At 45.9% G+C, this 25,844-nt stretch overlaps 1 protein-coding gene across 1 annotated transcript in view; it reads right to left on the bottom strand.

Annotated features, from left to right (window-relative positions):
* Positions 1-25,844, bottom strand: part of LOC139572868 (CUB and sushi domain-containing protein 3-like) — a 1,528,140-nt gene that overhangs the window by 216,809 nt on the left and 1,285,487 nt on the right. The window contains exons 39-43 of the mRNA XM_071395690.1: positions 22,451-22,569; positions 15,336-15,405; positions 10,839-10,955; positions 9,993-10,202; positions 8,948-9,136 (exon numbers count right to left, since the gene is read on the bottom strand). Coding sequence (XP_071251791.1) covers positions 8,948-9,136; positions 9,993-10,202; positions 10,839-10,955; positions 15,336-15,405; positions 22,451-22,569 — 705 coding nt within the window. The remainder of the gene's footprint in view (positions 1-8,947; positions 9,137-9,992; positions 10,203-10,838; positions 10,956-15,335; positions 15,406-22,450; positions 22,570-25,844) is intronic.

The raw sequence follows: 25,844 nt of genomic DNA, 5'->3' as shown, positions 1-25,844 counted from the left end.
GCTGGTGTGGTACATGATAGACAACCCCCGGTGTGGTACATGACAGACAACAGCCAGTGTGGTAAATTATAACAACAGCCAGTGTGGTACATGATAGACAACCCCCAGTGTGGTACATGATAACAACAGCCAGTGTGGTACATGATAGACAACAGCCAGTGTGGTACATGAGAAACAACAGCCAGTGTGGTACATGAGAAACAACAGCCAGTGTGGTACATGGTAAACAACAGCCAGTGTGGTACATGAGAAACAACAGCCAGTGTGGTACATGGTAAACGACAGCCAGTGTGGTACATGAGAAACAACAGCCAGTGTGGTACATGATAAACAACAGCCAGTGTGGTACATGAGAAACAACAGCCAGTGTGGTACATGGTAAACAACAGCCAGTGTGGTACATGAGAAACAACAGCCAGTGTGGTACATGAGAAACAACAGCCAGTGTGGTACATGGTAAACAACAGCCAGTGTGGTACATGAGAAACAACAGCCAGTGTGGTACATGATAGACAACAGCCAGTGTGGTACATGGTAAACAACAGCCAGTGTGGTACATGGTAAACAACAGCCAGTGTGGTACATGGTAAACAACAGCCAGTGTGGTACATGATAGACAACAGCCAGTGTGGTACATGGTAAACAACAGCCAGTGTGGTACATGGTAAACAACAGCCAGTGTGGTACATGAGAGACAACAACCAGTGTGGTACATGAGAGACAACAGCCAGTGTGGTACATGAGAAACAACAGCCAGTGTGGTACATGAGAAACAACAGCCAGTGTGGTACATGATAGACAACAGCCAGTGTGGTACATGATAGACAACAGCCAGTGTGGTACATGATAGACAACAGCCAGTGTGGTACATGATAGACAACAGCCAGTGTGGTACATGATCAACAACACATTCAAAGATACTCTAACATCTGACCGTGACCCCTGGCTGTGACCCCACTCTCCAAGGGGACAGTTGGGATATGCAAAAACAAATCACACATGCACATAACATGCACACTCGTACTATGTGTGGACACAATTAGTATTATTAAAAAACATAATTTCAAAGATGATCAAATGTAAAGAGTGTAAAATTAAACATTAAATGGCAACATGGTACAGGTCAGCCTGGATTAATAGCAGCATGGTACAGGTCAGCCTGGATAAATAGCAGCAGGGTACAGGTCAGCCTGGATAAATAGCAGCAGGGTACAGGTCAGCCTGGATAAATAGCAGCAGGGTACAGGTCAGCCTGGATAAATAGCAGCATGGAACAGGTCAGCCTGGATAAATAGCAGCAGGGTACAGGTCAGCCTGGATAAATAGCAGCATGGAACAGGTCAGCCTGGATACATAGCAGCAGGGTACAGGTCAGCCTGGATAAATAGCAGCATGGAACAGGTCAGCCTGGATACATAGCAGCAGGGTACAGGTCAGCCTGGATACATAGCAGCAGGGTACAGGTCAGCCTGGATACATAGCAGCAGGGTACAGGTCAGCCTGGATAAATAGCAGCATGGTACAGGTCAGCCTGGATAAATAGCAGCATGGAACAGGTCAGCCTGGATAAATAGCAGCAGGGTACAGGTCAGCCTGGATACATAGCAGCAGGGTACAGGTCAGCCTGGATTAATAGCAGCAGGGAACAGGTCAGCCTGGATAAATAGCAGCATGGTACAGGTCAGCCTGGATACATAGCAGCAGGGTACAGGTCAGCCTGGATAAATAGCAGCAGGGTACAGGTCAGCCTGGATAAATAGCAGCAGGGTACAGGTCAGCCTGGATTAATAGCAGCAGGGAACAGGTCAGCCTGGATAAATAGCAGCAGGGTACAGGTCAGCCTGGATAAATAGCAGCATGGTACAGGTCAGCCTGGATACATAGCAGCAGGGTACAGGTCAGCCTGGATTAATAGCAGCAGGGAACAGGTCAGCCTGGATAAATAGCAGCAGGGTACAGGTCAGCCTGGATAAATAGCAGCAGGGTACAGGTCAGCCTGGATAAATAGCAGCAGGGTACAGGTCAGCCTGGATACATAGCAGCAGGGTACAGGTCAGCCTGGATACATAGCAGCATGGAACAGGTCAGCCTGGATAAATAGCAGCAGGGTACAGGTCAGCCTGGATAAATAGCAGCAGGGTACAGGTCAGCCTGGATTAATAGCAGCAGGGTACAGGTCAGCCTGGATACATAGCAGCAGGGTACAGGTCAGCCTGGATAAATAGCAGCAGGGTACAGGTCAGCCTGGATAAATAGCAGCATGGTACAGGTCAGCCTGGATAAATAGCAGCAAGGTACAGGTCAGCCTGGATAAATAGCAGCAGGGTACAGGTCAGCCTGGATAAATAGCAGCAGGGTACAGGTCAGCCTGGATAAATAGCAGCATGGTACAGGTCAGCCTGGATAAATAGCAGCAGGATACAGGTCAGCCTGGATAAATAGCAGCAGGGTACAGGTCAGCCTGGATAAATAGCAGCATGGAACAGGTCAGCCTGGATAAATAGCAGCAGGGTACAGGTCAGCCTGGATACATAGCAGCAGGGTACAGGTCAGCCTGGATAAATAGCAGCATGGTACAGGTCAGCCTGGATACATAGCAGCAGGGTACAGGTCAGCCTGGATACATAGCAGCAGGGTACAGGTCAGCCTGGATAAATAGCAGCAGGGAACAGGTCAGCCTGGATTAATAGCAGCAGGGTACAGGTCAGCCTGGATACATAGCAGCATGGAACAGGTCAGCCTGGATAAATAGCAACATGGTACAGGTCAGCCTGGATACATAGCAGCATGGAACAGGTCAGCCTGGATAAATAGCAGCATGGTACAGGTCAGCCTGGATTAATAGCAGCAGGGTACAGGTCAGCCTGGATACATAGCAACATGGTACAGGTCAGCCTGGATACATAGCAGCATGGAACAGGTCAGCCTGGATAAATAGCAGCAGGGTACAGGTCAGCCTGGATAAATAGCAGCATGGTACAGGTCAGCCTGGATAAATAGCAGCAGGGTACAGGTCAGCCTGGATAAATAGCAGCATGGTACAGGTCAGCCTGGATAAATAGCAGCAGGGTACAGGTCAGCCTGGATAAATAGCAGCATGGTACAGGTCAGCCTGGATAAATAGCAGCATGGAACAGGTCAGCCTGGATTAATAGCAGCAGGGTACAGGTCAGCCTGGATAAATAGCAGCATGGAACAGGTCAGCCTGGATAAATAGCAGCAGGGTACAGGTCAGCCTGGATAAATAGCAGCATGGAACAGGTCAGCCTGGATTAATAGCAGCAGGGTACAGGTCAGCCTGGATTAATAGCAGCATGGTACAGGTCAGCCTGGATAAATAGCAGCAGGGTACAGGTCAGCCTGGATACATAGCAGCATGGTACAGGTCAGCCTGGATACATAGCAGCATGGTACAGGTCAGCCTGGATAAATAGCAGCATGGTACAGGTCAGCCTGGATAAATAGCAGCATGGAACAGGTCAGCCTGGATACATAGCAGCATGGAACAGGTCAGCCTGGATAAATAGCAGCATGGAACAGGTCAGCCTGGATAAATAGCAGCATGGAACAGGTCAGCCTGGATAAATAGCAGCATGGAACAGGTCAGCCTGGATACATAGCAGCATGGAACAGGTCAGCCTGGATAAATAGCAGCATGGAACAGGTCAGCCTGGATAAATAGCAGCATGGAACAGGTCAGCCTGGATAAATAGCAGCATGGAACAGGTCAGCCTGGATTAATAGCAGCATGGAACAGGTCAGCCTGGATACATAGCAGCATGGAACAGGTCAGCCTGGATTAATAGCAGCATGGAACAGGTCAGCCTGGATTAATAGCAGCATGGAACAGGTCAGCCTGGATAAATAGCAGCAGGGTACAGGTCAGCCTGGATAAATAGCAGCAGGGTACAGGTCAGCCTGGATTAATAGCAGCAGGGTACAGGTCAGCCTGGATACATAGCAGCAGGGTACAGGTCAGCCTGGATAAATAGCAGCATGGAACAGGTCAGCCTGGATAAATAGCAGCATGGTACAGGTCAGCCTGGATTAATAGCAGCATGGAACAGGTCAGCCTGGATAAATAGCAGCAGGGTACAGGTCAGCCTGGATAAATAGCAGCAGGGAACAGGTCAGCCTGGATAAATAGCAGCAGGGTACAGGTCAGCCTGGATAAATAGCAGCATGGAACAGGTCAGCCTGGATACATAGCAGCATGGTACAGGTCAGCCTGGATACATAGCAGCAAGGTACAGGTCAGCCTGGATTAATAGCAGCAGGGTACAGGTCAGCCTGGATACATAGCAGCAGGGTACAGGTCAGCCTGGATTAATAGCAGCATGGTACAGGTCAGCCTGGATACATAGCAGCATGGTACAGGTCAGCCTGGATTAATAGCAGCAGGGTACAGGTCAGCCTGGATAAATAGCAGCATGGTACAGGTCAGCCTGGATACATAGCAGCAAGGTACAGGTCAGCCTGGATAAATAGCAGCAGGGTACAGGTCAGCCTGGATACATAGCAGCAAGGTACAGGTCAGCCTGGATAAATAGCAGCATGGAACAGGTCAGCCTGGATACATAGCAGCAGGGTACAGGTCAGCCTGGATAAATAGCAGCAGGGTACAGGTCAGCCTGGATACATAGCAGCAGGGTACAGGTCAGCCTGGATAAATAGCAGCATGGAACAGGTCAGCCTGGATAAATAGCAGCATGGTACAGGTCAGCCTGGATTAATAGCAGCATGGAACAGGTCAGCCTGGATAAATAGCAGCAGGGTACAGGTCAGCCTGGATAAATAGCAGCAGGGAACAGGTCAGCCTGGATAAATAGCAGCAGGGTACAGGTCAGCCTGGATAAATAGCAGCATGGAACAGGTCAGCCTGGATACATAGCAGCATGGTACAGGTCAGCCTGGATACATAGCAGCAAGGTACAGGTCAGCCTGGATTAATAGCAGCAGGGTACAGGTCAGCCTGGATACATAGCAGCAGGGTACAGGTCAGCCTGGATTAATAGCAGCATGGTACAGGTCAGCCTGGATACATAGCAGCATGGTACAGGTCAGCCTGGATTAATAGCAGCAGGGTACAGGTCAGCCTGGATAAATAGCAGCATGGTACAGGTCAGCCTGGATACATAGCAGCATGGTACAGGTCAGCCTGGATAAATAGCAGCAGGGTACAGGTCAGCCTGGATACATAGCAGCAAGGTACAGGTCAGCCTGGATAAATAGCAGCATGGAACAGGTCAGCCTGGATACATAGCAGCAGGGTACAGGTCAGCCTGGATAAATAGCAGCAGGGTACAGGTCAGCCTGGATACATAGCAGCAGGGTACAGGTCAGCCTGGATTAATAGCAGCATGGAACAGGTCAGCCTGGATACATAGCAGCAGGGTACAGGTCAGCCTGGATAAATAGCAGCATGGAACAGGTCAGCCTGGATACATAGCAGCATGGAACAGGTCAGCCTGGATAAATAGCAGCAGGGTACAGGTCAGCCTGGATAAATAGCAGCAGGGTACAGGTCAGCCTGGATAAATAGCAGCAGGGTACAGGTCAGCCTGGATAAATAGCAGCAGGGTACAGGTCAGCCTGGATTAATAGCAGCAGGGTACAGGTCAGCCTGGATACATAGCAGCAGGGTACAGGTCAGCCTGGATACATAGCAACAGGGTACAGGTCAGCCTGGATACATAGCAGCAGGGTACAGGTCAGCCTGGATTAATAGCAGCAGGGTACAGGTCAGCCTGGATACATAGCAGCATGGTACAGGTCAGCCTGGATACATAGCAGCATGGAACAGGTCAGCCTGGATAAATAGCAGCAGGGTACAGGTCAGCCTGGATACATAGCAGCAGGGTACAGGTCAGCCTGGATTAATAGCAGCAGGGTACAGGTCAGCCTGGATAAATAGCAGCATGGTACAGGTCAGCCTGGATTAATAGCAGCAGGGTACAGGTCAGCCTGGATAAATAGCAGCAGGGTACAGGTCAGCCTGGATAAATAGCAGCAGGGTATAGGTCAGCCTGGATAAATAGCAGCAGGGTACAGGTCAGCCTGGATTAATAGCAGCAGGGTACAGGTCAGCCTGGATAAATAGCAGCATGGTACAGGTCAGCCTGGATAAATAGCAGCAGGATACAGGTCAGCCTGGATAAATAGCAGCAGGGTACAGGTCAGCCTGGATAAATAGCAGCATGGAACAGGTCAGCCTGGATACATAGCAGGGTATAGGTCAGCCTGGATTAATAGCAGCATGGAACAGGTCAGCCTGGATAAATAGCAGCATGGTACAGGTCAGCCTGGATAAATAGCAGCATGGAACAGGTCAGCCTGGATAAATAGCAGCATGGTACAGGTCAGCCTGGATAAATAGCAGCATGGAACAGGTCAGCCTGGATTAATAGCAGCATGGAACAGGTCAGCCTGGATACATAGCAGCAGGGTACAGGTCAGCCTGGATAAATAGCAGCAGGGTACAGGTCAGCCTGGATAAATAGCAGCAGGGTACAGGTCAGCCTGGATAAATAGCAGCAGGGTACAGGTCAGCCTGGATACATAGCAGCAGGGTACAGGTCAGCCTGGATACATAGCAGCATGGAACAGGTCAGCCTGGATAAATAGCAGCAGGGTACAGGTCAGCCTGGATAAATAGCAGCAGGGTACAGGTCAGCCTGGATAAATAGCAGCAGGGTACAGGTCAGCCTGGATAAATAGCAGCAGGGTACAGGTCAGCCTGGATACATAGCAGCATGGTACAGGTCAGCCTGGATAAATAGCAGCAGGGTACAGGTCAGCCTGGATAAATAGCAGCAGGGTACAGGTCAGCCTGGATAAATAGCAGCAGGGTACAGGTCAGCCTGGATAAATAGCAGCATGGAACAGGTCAGCCTGGATAAATAGCAGCATGGTACAGGTCAGCCTGGATACATAGCAGCAGGGTACAGGTCAGCCTGGATAAATAGCAGCAGGGTACAGGTCAGCCTGGATAAATAGCAGCAGGGTACAGGTCAGCCTGGATAAATAGCAGCAGGGTACAGGTCAGCCTGGATAAATAGCAGCATGGTACAGGTCAGCCTGGATAAATAGCAGCAGGGTACAGGTCAGCCTGGATACATAGCAGCAGGGTACAGGTCAGCCTGGATAAATAGCAGCAGGGTACAGGTCAGCCTGGATAAATAGCAGCAGGGTACAGGTCAGCCTGGATAAATAGCAGCATGGTACAGGTCAGCCTGGATAAATAGCAGCATGGAACAGGTCAGCCTGGATAAATAGCAGCATGGAACAGGTCAGCCTGGATAAATAGCAGCATGGTACAGGTCAGCCTGGATAAATAGCAACAGGGTACAGGTCAGCCTGGATAAATAGCAGCAGGGTACAGGTCAGCCTGGATAAATAGCAGCAGGGTACAGGTCAGCCTGGATAAATAGCAACATGGTACAGGTCAGCCTGGATAAATAGCAACATGGTACAGGTCAGCCTGGATAAATAGCAGCAGGGTACAAGTCAGCCTGGATAAATAGCAGCAGGGTACAAGTCAGCCTGGATAAATAGCAGCATGGAACAGGTCAGCCTGGATAAATAGCAGCATGGAACAGGTCAGCCTGGATAAATAGCAGCATGGAACAGGTCAGCCTGGATACATAGCAGCATGGTACAGGTCAGCCTGGATAAATAGCAGCATGGAACAGGTCAGCCTGGATACATAGCAGCATGGAACAGGTCAGCCTGGATACATAGCAGCATGGTACAGGTCAGCCTGGATACATAGCAGCATGGTACAGGTCAGCCTGGATACATAGCAGCATGGTACAGGTCAGCCTGGATAAATAGCAGCATGGAACAGGTCAGCCTGGATACATAGCAGCATGGAACAGGTCAGCCTGGATACATAGCAGCATGGTACAGGTCAGCCTGGATACATAGCAGCATGGTACAGGTCAGCCTGGATAAATAGCAACATGGTACAGGTCAGCCTGGATAAATAGCAGCAGGGTACAGGTCAGCCTGGATACATAGCAGCTTGGAACAGGTCAGCCTGGATACATAGCAGCAGGGTACAGGTCAGCCTGGATTAATAGCAGCATGGAACAGGTCAGCCTGGATAAATAGCAGCAGGGTACAGGTCAGCCTGGATTAATAGCAGCATGGAACAGGTCAGCCTGGATAAATAGCAGCAGGGTACAGGTCAGCCTGGATAAATAGCAGCAGGGTACAGGTCAGCCTGGATTAATAGCAGCATGGAACAGGTCAGCCTGGATAAATAGCAGCATGGAACAGGTCAGCCTGGATACATAGCAGCATGGTACAGGTCAGCCTGGATAAATAGCAGCATGGAACAGGTCAGCCTGGATACATAGCAGCATGGAACAGGTCAGCCTGGATACATAGCAGCATGGTACAGGTCAGCCTGGATACATAGCAGCATGGAACAGGTCAGCCTGGATAAATAGCAGCAGGGTACAGGTCAGCCTGGATTAATAGCAGCATGGAACAGGTCAGCCTGGATAAATAGCAGCAGGGTACAGGTCAGCCTGGATACATAGCAGCATGGTACAGGTCAGCCTGGATAAATAGCAGCAGGGTACAGGTCAGCCTGGATAAATAGCAGCAGGGTACAGGTCAGCCTGGATAAATAGCAGCAGGGTACAGGTCAGCCTGGATAAATAGCAGCATGGAACAGGTCAGCCTGGATACATAGCAGCATGGTACAGGTCAGCCTGGATTAATAGCAGCAGGGTACAGGTCAGCCTGGATAAATAGCAGCATGGAACAGGTCAGCCTGGATACATAGCAGCATGGTACAGGTCAGCCTGGATACATAGCAGCAGGGTACAGGCCATATACACTACCACACCACATTTAATGTCACTCTATAAGATAATTCCAAAGATACGTCCATTTACAGAGATAATAAATACATTACGCATGAAGATAATCAAGTCACCTTCACAACATGGTACAGGGTAGTTCCAGTTTCTGCTGAACCCATGCAGGCAGGTGAGTGAGACCTCTCCTATCAGGGTGTAACCTGGCAGGCATTCAAACGAGATGGTCAGGCCCACGCCGAAGTCTCGGCCTATCACCACGCCGTTACGGAACGGCCTCGGGTCAGGGCAGCGCTGGAGCTCATAGGCTATTGGGTCAACAGGAAACAGAAAAAGGGTATGTTAAAGTTTTTATTTTATTTGAATGGTTCGAGGGGGAAAACGACAGCAGATTAACGTTGGCTGACACCGACCATTAGTCTGTGTGATTACTGGGAGGCTGAGGGAAAGAGGCGAGACTAAGGCAGATCCCCGGAATCGGGTTCTTCTCAGAAAAACGTCTGTCGAGTCCCAACCGTTTGAGCTACAAACTATTATGACCCGTCTATGAAGAGCTGAGACTTTCACGAACACGCACGTGTTTTGCTCACAAGCCACACAAGAGTCGTTAGAAGCTAAGAGCATCATAGTGTCTATAATACTGTAAGGGGTCTTCTACATAGAATATCATAGTAAATCCCGGGTCATAGGGTCTATAATACTGTAAGGGGTCCTTCTACATAGACGATTATAGTAAATCCCAGGTCATAGTGTCTATAATACTGTAATATGCTCACATAGTTGTTGTCACAAACTCTAACCTCCACACAGCTGTCACTGACTAGTTGGATATTCCTTGTTCACTGAGCAAACCATTTCTGTATTGACAGCATTCTTATAAATTCATTTTTTATCAGGTTTTTGTTTGGATAACCTTACTTTTTTGGGGGGCAGTTTGTCAATAAAACTCATGAATGATTATGTCAAATCTGATTTTAAACTCAACCTTATACCTAACTTTAACCACACTGCTAACCCTAATGCCTAACTATACATTTTTCATACATTTTTGACAATATAGCCAATGTTTGACATTGCAGCTGGCCCATCTAGCGGAAATGGCTCTTATTAAGAGCTTAAGTCCAAAAGTCCAATACTTTAAACGTTCCTTTCCGATGTTCTCACCCTCGTAGATGATGTGGAAGCCAGGTTTGTTCTGCGAGTAGTCACTGTGGAACAAGAAGCTGGTCTCATGTGTGGTGCTGAACAGAGAGCCGGGTACAACGGACCCACTGAACCTGTCGATCACAGAACCCGTCTCCAAAGTCCCGCTGTGCACCTCCAGATAGTCATGCACCGCTTCAGTAGAGAAGTTAAGAAACTGCAGGTGGATGCCTAGAATAAAGACAGAGAGGGGGGAGAGAGAGAAGAGAGAGGGGGAGAGAGAGAGGAGATAGAGAGAGGGGTAGAGAGAGAAAGAGAGACAGAGAGAAGAGAGAGAGGGTGGGAGAGAGAGAGGGGTAGAGAGAGATAGAAAGAGGGAGCGAGAGAGAGAGAGAGGGGGAGAGAGAGAGAGAGAGAGATAGAGAGAGCGAGAGAGAGAGAGAGAGCGAGAGAGAGAGAGAGAGAGAGCGAGAGAGAAAAAGAGAGAGAGAGTGAGAGAGAGAGAGAGCGAGAGAGAGAGAGAGAGAGAGAGAGAGAGAGCGAGAGAGAGAGCGAGAGAGAGGGGGAGAGAGAGTGAGAGCGAGGGGTAGAGAGAGAGAGAGAGAGGGGGTAGAGAGAGAGAGAGAGGGGGGGGGGAGAGAGAGAGATGGAGAGAGATGGAGAAGGGGGGAGAGAGAGAGGGGGAGAGATAGCGAAGAGGGAGAAGGGGGAGGTGTAATAAAAATACAGTCCGGGGATGCATTTCTTTAAACTGTTTACCCTTTACTCTTACAAAAAAACAACAACATTGTTATCCTCTAACATGAAAAAGTAAGTATATGTCTGTGATAGTGAAGGACAAAGGAAAGAAGAGTAGAGAAGACAGACCGAAGCCTACGGGGAGCTGTACGCTCCAGCTACAGTCCAGACTGCTGAGGTAATTCCCTGGGAAGCCTGGACTCAGGATCACTCCACTGAAGTCTGTCATAGAGCCTCCACACTGAGCTGTAAACACCAAGGAGAAGACATGTTGCTCAGAGAGGGGGAGAGAGGAAAAGGGAGAGAGAGAGAAGAGGTGTGTGTGTCAGTGTGTGTTTATGTGTGTGTGTGTGTGTGTGTGTGTGTGTGTGTGTGTGTGTGTGTGTGTGTGTGTGTGTGTGTGTGTGTTTTAGTGTGTGTCATTGTGTGTTTATGTCAGTGTGTGTGTGTGTGTGTGTCAGTGTGTGTGTGTGTGTGTGTGTGTGTGTGTGTGTTTTAGTGTGGGTCATTGTGTGTGTGTGTGTGTGTCAGTGTGTGTTTATGTCAGTGTGTTTGTCAGTGTGTGTGTGTGTGTGTGTGTGTGTGTGTGTGTGTGTGTGTGTGTGTGTGTGTGTGTGTGTGTGTGTGTGTGTGTGTGTGTGTGTGTGTGTGTGTGTGTGTACATTATGTCAATGATGTGTGTGTTTCAAATACAGTTTATCAATAACAAGATCTCATAGTTTCCCTGTAAATTTGACGTATTATCGATGACCGTCTATTTTTGACGTATTCATTGCGCGTGCATACAGAGTTAATTCCGTGTGTTAAGCCACGGTTTAAACAGAAAACAGAACTCATAGGGTTAACAGTTCAGACATTCATTCAGAGTGGTTAAGGTCAGGGCTCCGGTTTGAGGGAAGACTTCAAATTTAAATAATTACAAACAACGTGCTGTTTCCGTCGACTATCATCAAGTATTTGTGCGTCTTCCTAGAACATTGGGACCTGTGGTGGTGCAGGGATCTAAGCAGTGGTCAGTACATGTACAGTATATATACAGTAGTATACAATAGTATATATATATATACTATACAGTACATACTGTACTGTATTCTAGTCAACTATAGACTTCTTCAGATATACTACATATTCTATCCACATACTGTCTATAATGTCTATACATACCATCACATATTAATATATAGCATATACGGTATGTTTATTAATTTAAATTGTATTTTATTTAACCTTTATTTAACCATATATATATATATATATTTATACAATGGACATTCTTTTACTTTTCGATGTGTGTGTATTGTTGAGTATTGTTAGATATTACTGCACTGTTGGAGCTAGGAACACAAAGCATTTCGCTACACCTGCAATAACATCTGCTAAACATGTTAATGTCACCAATAAACATTTATTTCATTTGATTTCTGATTTGGACTGCTATCCAATCCTAGAAGGTATCCTACCAATCAGCAGTATATCAGAGAGGACTGCTCTCCAATCCTACCAGTTATCCTACCAATCAGCAGTATATCAGAGAGGACTGCTCTCCAATCCTAGAAGGTATCCTACCAATCAGCAGTATATCAGAGAGGACTGCTCTCCAATCCTAGAAGGTATCCTACCAATCAGCAGTATATCAGAGAGGACAGCTCTCCAATCCTACCAGTTATCCTACCAATCAGCAGTATATCAGGGAGGACTGCTCTCCAATCCTAGAAGGTATCCTACCAATCAGCAGTATATCAGAGAGGACTGCTCTCCAATCCTAGAAGGTATCCTACCAATCAGCAGTATATCAGAGAGGACTGCTCTCCAATCCTACCAGTCATCCTACCAATCAGCAGTGTATCAGAGAGGACTGCTATCCAATCCTAGAAAATATCCTACCAATCAGCAGTATATCAGAGAGGACTGCTATCCAATCCTAGAAGGTATCCTACCAATCAGCAGTATATCAGAGAGGACTGCTCTCCAATCCTAGAAGGTATCCTACCAATCAGCAGTATATCAGAGAGGACCGCTCTCCAATCCTAGAAGGTATCCTACCAGTCAGCAGTATATCAGAGAGGACAGCTCTCCAATCCTAGAAGTTATCCTACCAATCAGCAGTATATCAGAGAGGACTGCTCTCCAATCCTAGAAGGTATCCTACCAATCAGCAGTATATCAGAGAGGACTGCTCTCCAATCCTAGAAGGTATCCTACCAATCAGCAGTATATCAGAGAGGACTGCTCTCCAATCCTAGAAGGTATCCTACCAATCAGCAGTATATCAGAGAGGACTGCTCTCCAATCCTAGAAGGTATCCTACCAATCAGCAGTATATCAGAGAGGACAGCTCTCCAATCCTAGAAGGTATCCTACCAATCAGCAGTATATAAGGGAGGACTGCTCTCCAATCCTAGAAGGTATCCTACCAATCAGCAGTATATCAGAGAGGACTGCTCTGCAATCCTAGAAGGTATCCTACCAATCAGCAGTATATCAGAGAGGACTGCTCTCCAATCCTACCAGTTATCCTACCAATCAGCAGTATATCAGAGAGGACTGCTCTCCAATCCTACCAGTTATCCTACCAATCAGCAGTATATCAGAGAGGACTGTCCTCCAATCCTACCAGTTATCCTACCAATCAACAGTATATCAGAGAGGACTGCTCTCCAATCCTAGAAGGTATCCTACCAATCAGCAGTATATCAGAGAGGACTGCTCTCCAATCCTACCAGTTATCCTACCAATCAGCAGTATATCAGGGAGGACTGCTCTCCAATCCTAGAAGGTATCCTACCAATCAGCAGTATATCAGAGAGGACTGCTCTCCAATCCTAGAAGGTATCCTACCAAACAGCAGTATATCAGAGAGGACTGCTCTCCAATCCTAGAAGTTATCCTACCAATCAGCAGTATATCAGAGAGGACTGCTCTCCAATCCTACCAGTTATCCTACCAATCAGCAGTATATCAGAGAGGACTGCTCTCCAATCCTACCAGTTATCCTACCAATCAGCAGTATATCAGAGAGGACTGTCCTCCAATCCTACCAGTTATCCTACCAATCAACAGTATATCAGAGAGGACTGCTCTCCAATCCTAGAAGGTATCCTACCAATCAGCAGTATATCAGAGAGGACTGCTCTCCAATCCTACCAGTTATCCTATCAATCAGCAGTATATCAGGGAGGACTGCTCTCCAATCCTAGAAGGTATCCTACCAATCAGCAGTATATCAGAGAGGACTGCTCTCCAATCCTACCAGTTATCCTACCAATCAGCAGTATATCAGGGAGGACTGCTCTCCAATCCTAGAAGGTATCCTACCAATCAGCAGTATATCAGAGAGGACTGCTCTCCAATCCTAGAAGGTATCCTACCAATCAGCAGTATATCAGAGAGGACTGCTCTCCAATCCTACCAGTTATCCTACCAATCAGCAGTATATCAGAGAGGACTGCTCTCCAATCCTAGAAGGTATCCTACCAAACAGCAGTATATCAGAGAGGACTGCTCTCCAATCCTAGAAGGTATCCTACCAATCAGCAGTATATCAGAGAGGACTGCTCTCCAATCCTACCAGTTATCCTACCAATCAGCAGTATATCAGGGAGGACTGCTCTCCAATCCTAGAAGGTATCCTACCAATCAGCAGTATATCAGAGAGGACTGCTCTCCAATCCTAGAAGGTATCCTACCAATCAGCAGTATATCAGAGAGGACTGCTCTCCAATCCTACCAGTTATCCTACCAATCAGCAGTATATCAGGGAGGACTGCTCTCCAATCCTAGAAGGTATCCTACCAATCAGCAGTATATCAGAGAGGACCGCTCTCCAATCCTAGAATGTATCCTACCAATCAGCAGTATATCAGAGAGGACTGCTCTCCAATCCTAGAAGGTATCCTACCAAACAGCAGTATATCAGAGAGGACTGCTCTCCAATCCTAGAAGGTATCCTACCAATCAGCAGTATATCAGAGAGGACTGCTCTCCAATCCTACCAGTTATCCTACCAATCAGCAGTATATCAGGGAGGACTGCTCTCCAATCCTAGAAGGTATCCTACCAATCAGCAGTATATCAGAGAGGACTGCTCTCCAATCCTAGAAGGTATCCTACCAATCAGCAGTATATCAGAGAGGACTGCTCTCCAATCCTACCAGTTATCTTACCAATCAGCAGTATATCAGAGAGGACTGCTCTCCATTCCTACCAGTTATCCTACCAATCAGCAGTATATCAGAGAGGACTGCTCTCCAATCCTACCAGTTATCCTACCAATCAGCAGTATATCAGGGAGGACTGCTCTCCAATCCTAGAAGGTATCCTACCAATCAGCAGTATATCAGAGAGGACTGCTCTCCAATCCTAGAAGGTATCCTACCAATCAGCAGTATATCAGAGAGGACTGCTCTCCAATCCTAGAAGGTATCCTACCAATCAGCAGTATATCAGAGAGGACTGCTCTCCAATCCTAGAAGGTATCCTACCAATCAGCAGTATATCAGAGAGGACTGCTCTCCAATCCTAGAAGGTATCCTACCAATCAGCAGTATATAAGGGAGGACTGCTCTCCAATCCTAGAAGTTAAACATTACCATGATAAAGACGACTTGTATAGAATTAATACATTACCTAAGCACAGAGGTACGGGGTAATTCCATCGTCTGACGGGCCCTGGCATACATGTTATGTATTCATTACCCTGCACGAGAAAAGACAAGTTAATGCATTACCCTGCACGAGAAAAGACAAGTTAATTCATTACCCTGCACGAGAAAAGACAAGTTAATGCATTACCCTGCACGAGAAAAGACAAGTTAAAGCATTACCCTGCACGAGAAAAGACAAGTTAATGCATTACCCTGCACGAGAAAAGACAAGTTAAAGCATTACCCTGCACGAGAAAAGACAAGTTAAAGCATTACCCTGCACGAGAAAAGACAAGTTAATGCATTACCCTGCACGAGAAAATACAAGTTTATGCATTACCCTGCACGAGAAAAGACACGTTAATGCATTATCCTGCACGAGAAAAGACAAGTTAATGCATTATCCTGCAACGAGAAAAGACACGTTAATGCATTATCCTGCACGAGAAAAGACAAGTTAATGCATTATCCTGCAAACAAACACATCTATTCAGCACTGTAGGATGTAGCTATATCACAATCTGCATCCCAAATGGCACCCTATTCCCTATATAGTGCACTACTTTAGACCAGAGCCCTATGGCACCCTATTCCCTATATAGTGCACTACTTTAGACCAGAACCCTATGGCTCTATATAGGGAATAGGGTGCCATTTGGGATGCCCAGTAGGAAACAAACAAATATAACAGAATACAACAGAAACCTTTGAAAATGCTGATTCATGTTAAACAAAGGCCATGAAATCAACAGGGAGGGAAACATGTCTGATTCATATCAAACAATGGCCATGGAAACAACAGGGAGGGAAACATGTCAAGAAGGGTTTATTCACATTATTTTGACACGTGTTTTTTTGGGGAATTGCCTTCCTCATCTTTATCCTCAAGGTCTCTACTGTAGAATAAAGGGTCATTGTCTCTGAAGAAAATAGGGTGCTATTTGGGACACACCCAGTATGTAGATGTTGGACGCAACCAGTATGTAGATGTTGGACACAACCAGTATGTAGATGTTGGACACAACCAGTATGTAGATGTTGGACACAACCAGTATGTAGATGTTGGACACAACCAGTATGTAGATGTTGGACGCAACCAGTATGTAGATGTTGGACGCAACCAGTATGTAGATGTTGGACGCAACCAGTATGTAGATGTTGGACGCAACCAGTATGTAGATGTTGGACGCAACCAGTATGTAGATGTTGGACACAACCAGTATGTAGATGTTGGACACAACCAGTATGTAGACGTTGGACACAACCAGTATGTAGATGTTGGACACAACCAGTATGTAGATGTTGGACACAACCAGTATGTAGATGTTGGACACAACCAGTATGTAGATGTTGGACACAACCAGTATGTAGATGTTGGACACAACCAGTATGTAGATGTTGGACACAACCAGTATGTAGATGTTGGACACAACCAGTATGTAGATGTTAGACACAACCAGTATGTAGATGTTGGACACAACCAGTATGTAGATGTTGGACACAACCAGTATGTAGATGTTGGACACAACCAGTATGTAGATGTTGGACACAACCAGTATGTAGATGTTGGACACAACCAGTATGTAGATGTTGGACACAACCAGTACGTAGATGTTGGACACAACCAGTACGTAGATGTTGGACACAACCAGTATGTAGATGTTGGACACAACCAGTATGTAGATGTTGGACACAACCAGTATGTAGATGTTGGACACAACCAGTATGTAGATGTTAGACACAACCAGTATGTAGATGTTGGTGAAAACCAGTATGTAGATGTGGGACACAACCAGTATGTAGATGTTGGACACAACCAGTACGTAGATGTTGGACACAACCAGTATGTAGATGTTGGACACAACCAGTATGTAGATGTTGGACACAACCAGTATGTAGATGTTGGACACAACCAGTATGTAGATGTTAGACACAACCAGTATGTAGATGTTGGACACAACCAGTATGTAGGGGACACAACCAGTATGTAGATGTTGGACGCAACCAGTATGTAGATGTTGGACACAACCAGTATGTAGATGTTGGACACAACCAGTATGTAGATGTTGGACACAACCAGTATGTAGATGTTGGACACAACCAGTATGTAGATGTTAGACACAACCAGTATGTAGATGTTGGACACAACCAGTATGTAGATGTTGGACACAACCAGTATGTAGATGTTGGACACAACCAGTATGTAGATGTTGGACACAACCAGTATGTAGATGTTGGACACAACCAGTATGTAGATGTTGGACACAACCAGTATGTAGATGTTGGACACAACCAGTATGTAGATGTTGGACACAACCAGTATGTAGGGGACACAACCAGTATGTAGATGTTGGACACAACCAGTATGTAGATGTTGGACACAACCAGTATGTAGATGTTGGACACAACCAGTATGTAGATGTTGGACACAACCAGTATGTAGATGTTGGACACAACCAGTATGTAGATGTTGGACACAACCAGTATGTAGATGTTGGACACAACCAGTATGTAGATGTTAGACACAACCAGTATGTAGATGTTGGACACAACCAGTATGTAGATGTTGGACACAACCAGTATGTAGATGTTGGACACAACCAGTATGTAGATGTTGGACACAACCAGTATGTAGATGTTGGATGCAACCAGTATGTAGATGTTGGACGCAACCAGTATGTAGATGTTGGACACAACCAGTATGTAGATGTTGGACACAACCAGTATGTAGACACAACCAGTATGTAGATGTTGGAAGCAACCAGTATGCAGATGTTGGACGCAACCAGTATGTAGATGTTGGACCCAACCAGTATGTAGATGTTGGACACAACCAGTATGTAGATGTTGGACACAACCAGTATGTAGATGATGGATACAACCAGTATGTAGATGTTGGACACAACCAGTATGTAGATGTTGGACACAACCAGTATGTAGATGTTGGACACAACCAGTATGTAGATGTTGGACACAACCAGTATGTAGACGTTGGACACAACCAGTATGTAGATGTTGGACACAACCAGTATGTAGATGTTGGACACAACCAGTATGTAGATGGATGTTGGACACAACCAGTACGTAGATGTTGGACACAACCAGTATGTAGATGTTGGACACAACCAGTATGTAGATAGATGTTGGACACAACCAGTATGTAGGTGTTGGACACAACCAGTATGTAGACGTTGGACACAACCAGTATGTGGATGTTGGACACAACCAGTATGTAGATGTTGGACACAACCAGTATGTAGATGTTGGACACAACCAGTTTGTAGATGTTGGACACAACCAGTATGTAGACGTTGGACACAACCAGTATGTAGATGTTGGACACAACCAGTATGTAGATGTTGGACACAACCAGTATGTAGATGGATGTTGGACACAACCAGTACGTAGATGTTGGACACAACCAGTATGTAGATGTTGGACACAACCAGTATGTAGATAGATGTTGGACACAACCAGTATGTAGGTGTTGGACACAACCAGTATGTAGACGTTGGACACAACCAGTATGTGGATGTTGGACAAAACCAGTATGTAGACGTTGGACACAACCAGTATGTAGATGTTGGACACAACCAGTATGTAGATGTTGGACACAACCAGTTTGTAGATGTTAGACACAACCAGTACGTAGATGTTGGACACAACCAGTATGTAGATGTTGGACACAACCAGTACGTAGATGTTGGACAAAACCAGTACGTAGATGTTGGACACAACCAGTATGTAGATGTTGGACACAAACAGTATGTAGATGTTGGACACAACCAGTATGTAGATGTTAGACACAACCAGTATGTAGATGTTAGACACAACCAGTATGTAGATGTTGGACACAACCAGTATGTAGATGTTGGACACAACCAGTATGTAGATGTTGGACACAACCAGTATGTAGATGTTGGACACAACCAGTATGTAGATGTTGGACACAACCAGTATGTAGATGTTGGACACAACCAGTATGTAGATGTTGGACACAACCAGTATGTAGATGTTGGACACAACCAGTATGTAGATGTTGGACGCAACCAGTATGTAGATGTTGGACGCAACCAGTATGTAGATGTTGGACACAACCAGTATGTAGATGTTGGACACAACCAGTATGTAGACACAACCAGTATGTAGATGTTGGAAGCAACCAGTATGCAGATGTTGGACGCAACCAGTATGTAGATGTTGGACCCAACCAGTATGTAGATGTTGGACACAACCAGTATGTAGATGTGGGACACAACCAGTATGTAGATGTTGGACACAACCAGTATGTAGATGTTGGACACAACCAGTATGTAGATGATGGACACAACCAGTATGTAGATGTTGGACACAACCAGTATGTAGATGTTGGACACAACCAGTATGTAGATGTTGGACACAACCAGTATGTAGACGTTGGACACAACCAGTATGTAGATGTTGGACACAACCAGTATGTAGATGTTGGACACAACCAGTATGTAGATGGATGTTGGACACAACCAGTACGTAGATGTTGGACACAACCAGTATGTAGATGTTGGACACAACCAGTATGTAGATAGATGTTGGACACAACCAGTATGTAGGTGTTGGACACAACCAGTATGTAGACGTTGGACACAACCAGTATGTGGATGTTGGACACAACCAGTATGTAGATGTTGGACACAACCAGTATGTAGATGTTGGACACAACCAGTATGTAGATGTTGGACACAACCAGTATGTAGACGTTGGACACAACCAGTATGTAGATGTTGGACACAACCAGTATGTAGATGTTGGACACAACCAGTATGTAGATGTTGGACACAACCAGTATGTAGATAGATGTTGGACACAACCAGTATGTAGGTGTTGGACACAACCAGTATGTAGACGTTGGACACAACCAGTATGTGGATGTTGGACAAAACCAGTATGTAGACGTTGGACACAACCAGTATGTAGATGTTGGACGCAACCAGTATGTAGATGTTGGACACAACCAGTATGTAGATGTTGGACACAACCAGTATGTAGATGTTAGACACAACCAGTACGTAGATGTTGGACACAACCAGTATGTAGATGTTGGACACAGCCAGTACGTAGATGTTGGATACAACCAGTACGTAGATGTTGGACACAACCAGTACGTAGATGTTGGACACAACCAGTACGTAGATGTTGGACACAACCAGTATGTAGATGTTGGACACAACCAGTATGTAGATGTTGGACACAACCAGTATGTAGATGTTGGACACAACCAGTATGTAGATGTTGGACACAACCAGTATGTAGATGTTGGACACAACCAGTATGTAGATGTTGGACACAACCAGTATGTAGATGTTGGACACAACCAGTATGTAGATGTTGGACACAACCACAGTATGTAGATGTTGGACACAACCAGTATGTAGATGTTGGACACAACCAGTATGTAGATGTTGGACACAACCAGTATGTAGATGTTGGACACAACCAGTAACTGGCCATAATATTAATTACAGTAACTGGTCATAATATTAATTACAGTAACTAGTCATAATATAAATTACAGTAACTGGTCATAATATTAATTACAGTAACTGGTCATAATATTAATTCTATTAATTACAGTAACTGGTCATAATATTAATTACAGTAACTGGTGATAATATTAATTACAGTACCTGGTCATAATATTAATTACAGTAACTGTTCATAATATTAATTACAGTATCTGGTCATAATATTAATTATATTAATTATATTAACTGGTCATAATATTAATTACAGTAACTGGTCATAATATTAATTATATTAATTACAGTAACTGGTCATAATATTAATTATAGTATCTGGTCATAATATTAATTATATTAAATACAGTAACACTTCATAATATTAATAATGTTGTCTACTCTGAGTGAGTTTCATTAGTTAGAACCTGAGGATCTGAACAACCTAGGTCAATTGTGTGTGTGTGTGTTGGTGCGTGTGTGTATGTGTGTGTGTGTGTGTGTGTGTGTGTGTGTGTGTGTGTGTGTGTGTGTGTGTGTGTGTGTGTGTGTGTGTGTGTGTGTGTGTGTGTGTGTGACAGAGGGAAGAGGAAACTGTTACAGTTAATTTAACCTCCCCCCACACACACACACACACACACACACGCGCAAAAACACACCCACACACTTACAAGCGCACTGTTACATACACGCACGCATGAGCATTCGCACACACACACACTGTATTTATCCTAACACACTCGGTGTGTGTGTGTGTGTGTGTGTGTGTGTGTGTGTGTGTGTTTGTGTGTGTGTGTGTGTGTGTGTGTGTGTGTGTGTGTGTGTGTGTGTGTGTGTGTGTGTGTGTGTGTGTGTGTGTGTGTGTGTGTGTGTGTGTGTGTGTGTGTGTGTGTTTCACTTCAACCTTCAGGGTATTCCCTGGGTCTGCATATCTAAACTGGCAGCTCTACATCAGACATGGGCTGTGTCCCGAATGGAACCCTATTCCCTCTATAGTGAACTAGAGCCCTGTGGGCCCTGCCCAAAATAGTGCACTGCGTAGGGAATAGGGTCCCAACGAGCTCTCACTCAGAATTAGACCTTCATCTATGTTTTTCAAAAATGTCAAATTTCAAAGTTGTACGCAAAGTCGAATTTCAAAGTGTTTAAAGCTAAGTTAAGTTAGGCAAGTTAAGTTAAGATAAGTTAGGCAAGTTAAGTTAAGATAAATTAGGCAAGTTTCTATCGCTGGATTCAAACCGACAAACTTCTGCACCAAAGGGCAGATGCTTACGTCCATCCACCACTGGCCGACCCTACACCACCCTAGCAAAACCAAAACCCACCTGGAGGTAACAGAGCAGTGTTACCTCCCTGTCTCTCTCTCTCGTTCTCTCTCTCTCGTTGTCTGTCTGTCTGTCTGTCTGTCTGTCTGTCTGTCTGTCTGTCTGTCTGTCTGTCTGTCTGTCTGTCTGTCTGTCTGTCTGTCTGTCTGTCTGTCTGTCTGTCTGTCTGTCTGTCTGTCTGTGTCGTCTGTGTCTGTGTCTGTGTCTGTGTGTGTGTGTGTGTGTGTGTGTGTGTGTGTGTGTGTGTGTGTGTGTGTGTGTGTGTGTGTGTATGTGCTCACCTTCAGAGAGTAGCCTTGGTCACACTGAAAGGAAACCATGTCCCCCACAGTGAAGCGCTGGCCCACATTGACACCGTTCAGGGGGGGCTGAGGTTCTGGACATGAATCCAAACCTATTGCTTAGGACAGAGTCAAAACACAACAGGAAATAGCAATCACTTGTCTGCACATCAAGATCACTACAGGAACATAGAAACAAACACAAACCATTCAGAACAGTAGAATACAGTATGGAACCGGCAGTTAACACCTTATAGGAATACTGAGAGGTGATAGGTCGTTATAATACTCCTTATAGGAATACTGAGAGTGGTCAGAGAGTGATGAGCAGAGGGGTGAGTGGAGTGGAGATGGAGTCTGTGAGTGGTAAACATAGTGGTGGGAGATTATGAGGGGTAACAGAGTGGTGAGAGACTATGAGTGGTAAACAGAGTGGTGAACAGAGTGGTGAGAGACTATGAGGGGTAAACAGAGTGGTAAACAGAGTGGTGAGAGACTATGAGGGGTAACAGAGTGGTGAGAGACTATGAGGGGTAACAGAGTGGTGAGAGACTATGAGGGGTAACAGAGTGGTGAGAGACTATGAGTGGTTAACAGAGTGGTGAGAGACTATGAGTGGTTAACAGAGTGGTGAGAGACTATGAGTGGTTAACAGAGTGGTGAGAGACTATGAGTGGTAAACAGAGTGGTGAGAGACTATGAGTGGTTAACAGAGTGGTAAACAGAGTGGTGAGAGACTATGAGTGGTAAACAGAGTGGTGAGAGACTATGAGTGGTAAACAGAGTGGTAAACAGAGTGGTGAGAGACTATGAGTGGTAAACAGAGTGGTGAGAGACTATGAGTGGTAAACAGAGTGGTAAACAGAGTGGTGAGAGACTATGAGGGGTAAACAGAGTGGTAAACAGAGTGGTGAGAGACTATGAGTGGTAAACAGAGTGGTAAACAGAGTGGTGAGAGACTATGAGTGGCAAACAGAGTGGTAAACAGAGTGGTGAGAGACTATGAGGGGTAAACAGAGTGGTAAACAGAGTGGTGAGAGACTATGAGTGGTAAACAGAGTGGTAAACAGAGTGGTAAACAGAGTGGTGAGAGACTATGAGGGGTAAACAGAGTGGTGAGAGACTATGAGGGGTAAACAGAGTGGTAAACAGAGTGGTGAGAGACTATGAGGGGTAAACAGAGTGGTTAACAGAGTGGTGAGAGACTATGAGGGGTAAACAGAGTGGTTAACAGAGTGGTGAGAGACTATGAGTGGTGAACAGAGTGGTAAACAGAGTGGTGAGAGACTATGAGTGGTAAACAGAGTGGTGAGAGACTATGAGTGGTAAACAGAGTGGTAAACAGAGTGGTGAGAGACTATGAGTGGCAAACAGAGTGGTAAACAGAGTGGTGAGAGACTATGAGGGGTAAACAGAGTGGTAAACAGAGTGGTGAGAGACTATGAGTGGTAAACAGAGTGGTAAACAGAGTGGTAAACAGAGTGGTGAGAGACTATGAGGGGTAAACAGAGTGGTGAGAGACTATGAGTGGTAAACAGAGTGGTGAGAGACTATGAGGGGTAAACAGAGTGGTAAACAGAGTGGTGAGAGACTATGAGGGGTAAACAGAGTGGTTAACAGAGTGGTGAGAGACTATGAGGGGTAAACAGAGTGGTTAACAGAGTGGTGAGAGACTATGAGTGGTGAACAGAGTGGTAAACAGAGTGGTGAGAGACTATGAGGGGTAAACAGAGTGGTAAACAGAGTGGTGAGAGACTATGAGGGGTAAACAGAGTGGTAAACAGAGTGGTGAGAGACTATGAGGGGTAAACAGAGTGGTAAACAGAGTGGTGAGAGACTATGAGGGGTAAACAGTGTGGTTAACAGAGTGGTGAGAGACTATGAGGGGTAAACAGAGTGGTAAACAGTGGTGAGAGACTATGAGGGGTAAACAGAGTGGTAAACAGAGTGGTGAGAGACTATGAGGGGTAAACAGAGTGGTAAACAGAGTGGTAAACAGAGTTCAGAAGGTGTTCAGAACAGAATGCTATCCCATCATCTCAGCAGGCTGTTATAAATGGATATTCCTACACCTGGTAGTCATGGTGTGGAGAGTGTTGGGCTTGTGGGGGAGAGTGGTGACATGCTGTGGTAAGGAAGGGGTGAGAGGGTGAAGAGATTGATGTGGGAGAGGCCTGAGGAGACTGATTGGCTGAAGATATTGATGTGGGAGAGGGCTGAGGAGACTGATTGGCTAAAGAGATTGATGTGGGAGAGGCCTGAGGAGACTGATTGGATGACGAGATTGATGTGGGAGAGGCCTGAGGAGACTGATTGGCTGAAGAGATTGATGTGGGAGAGGGCTGAGGAGACTGATTGGCTGAAGAGATTGATGTGGGAGAGGGCTGAGGAGACTGATTGGATGACGAGATTGATGTGGGAGAGGCCTGAGGAGACTGATTGGCTGAAGAGATTGATGTGGGAGAGGGCTGAGGAGACTGATTGGCTGAAGAGATTGATGTGGGAGAGGGCTGAGGAGACTGATTGGCTGAAGAGATTGATGTGGGAGAGGCCTGAGGAGACTGATTGGCTGAAGAGATTGATGTGGGAGAGGGCTGAGGACACTGATTGGCTGAAGAGATTGATGTGGGAGAGGCCTGAGGAGACTGATTGGCTGAAGAGATTGATGTGGGAGAGGGCTGAGGAGACTGATTGGCTGAAGACATTGATGTGGGAGAGGGCTGAGGAGACTGATTGGCTGAAGAGATTGATGTGGGAGAGGGCTGAGGAGACTGATTGGCTGAAGAGATTGATGTGGGAGAGGGCTGAGGAGACTGATTGGCTGAAAAGATTGATGTGGGAGAGGGCTGAGGAGACTGACTGGCTGAAGAGATTGATGTGGGAGAGGCCTGAGGAGACTGATTGGCTGAAGAGATTGATGTGGGAAAGGGCTGAGGAGACTGATTGGCTGAAGAGATTGATGTGGGAGAGGCCTGAGGAGACTGATTGGCTGAAGAGATTGATGTGGTAGAGGGCTGAGACTGATTGGCTGAAGAGATTGATGTGGGAGAGGGCTGAGGAGACTGATTGGCTGAAAGCTTTCAAATATACTGTAAAATGTATCTTTACGGTTTAGAAGCTTTAGTGATATAACGACCCACTGAGAGACAGACAGGGTTAGTGATATAACAACCCACTGAGAGACAGACAGGGTTAGTGATATAACAACCCACTGAGAGACAGACAGGGTTAGTGATAGAACAACCCACTGAGAGACAGACAGGGTTAGTGATATAACAACCCACTGAGAGACAGACAGGGTTAGTGATATAACAACCCACTGAGAGACAGACAGGGTTAGTGATATAACAACCCACTGAGAGACAGACAGGGTTAGTGATATAACAACCCACTG

This window comes from Salvelinus alpinus, chromosome 4 (assembly GCF_045679555.1).
Source record: "Salvelinus alpinus chromosome 4, SLU_Salpinus.1, whole genome shotgun sequence".
Lineage (NCBI taxonomy): Eukaryota > Metazoa > Chordata > Actinopteri > Salmoniformes > Salmonidae > Salvelinus > Salvelinus alpinus.
This window is presented reverse-complemented; position numbering and strand designations above follow the sequence as displayed.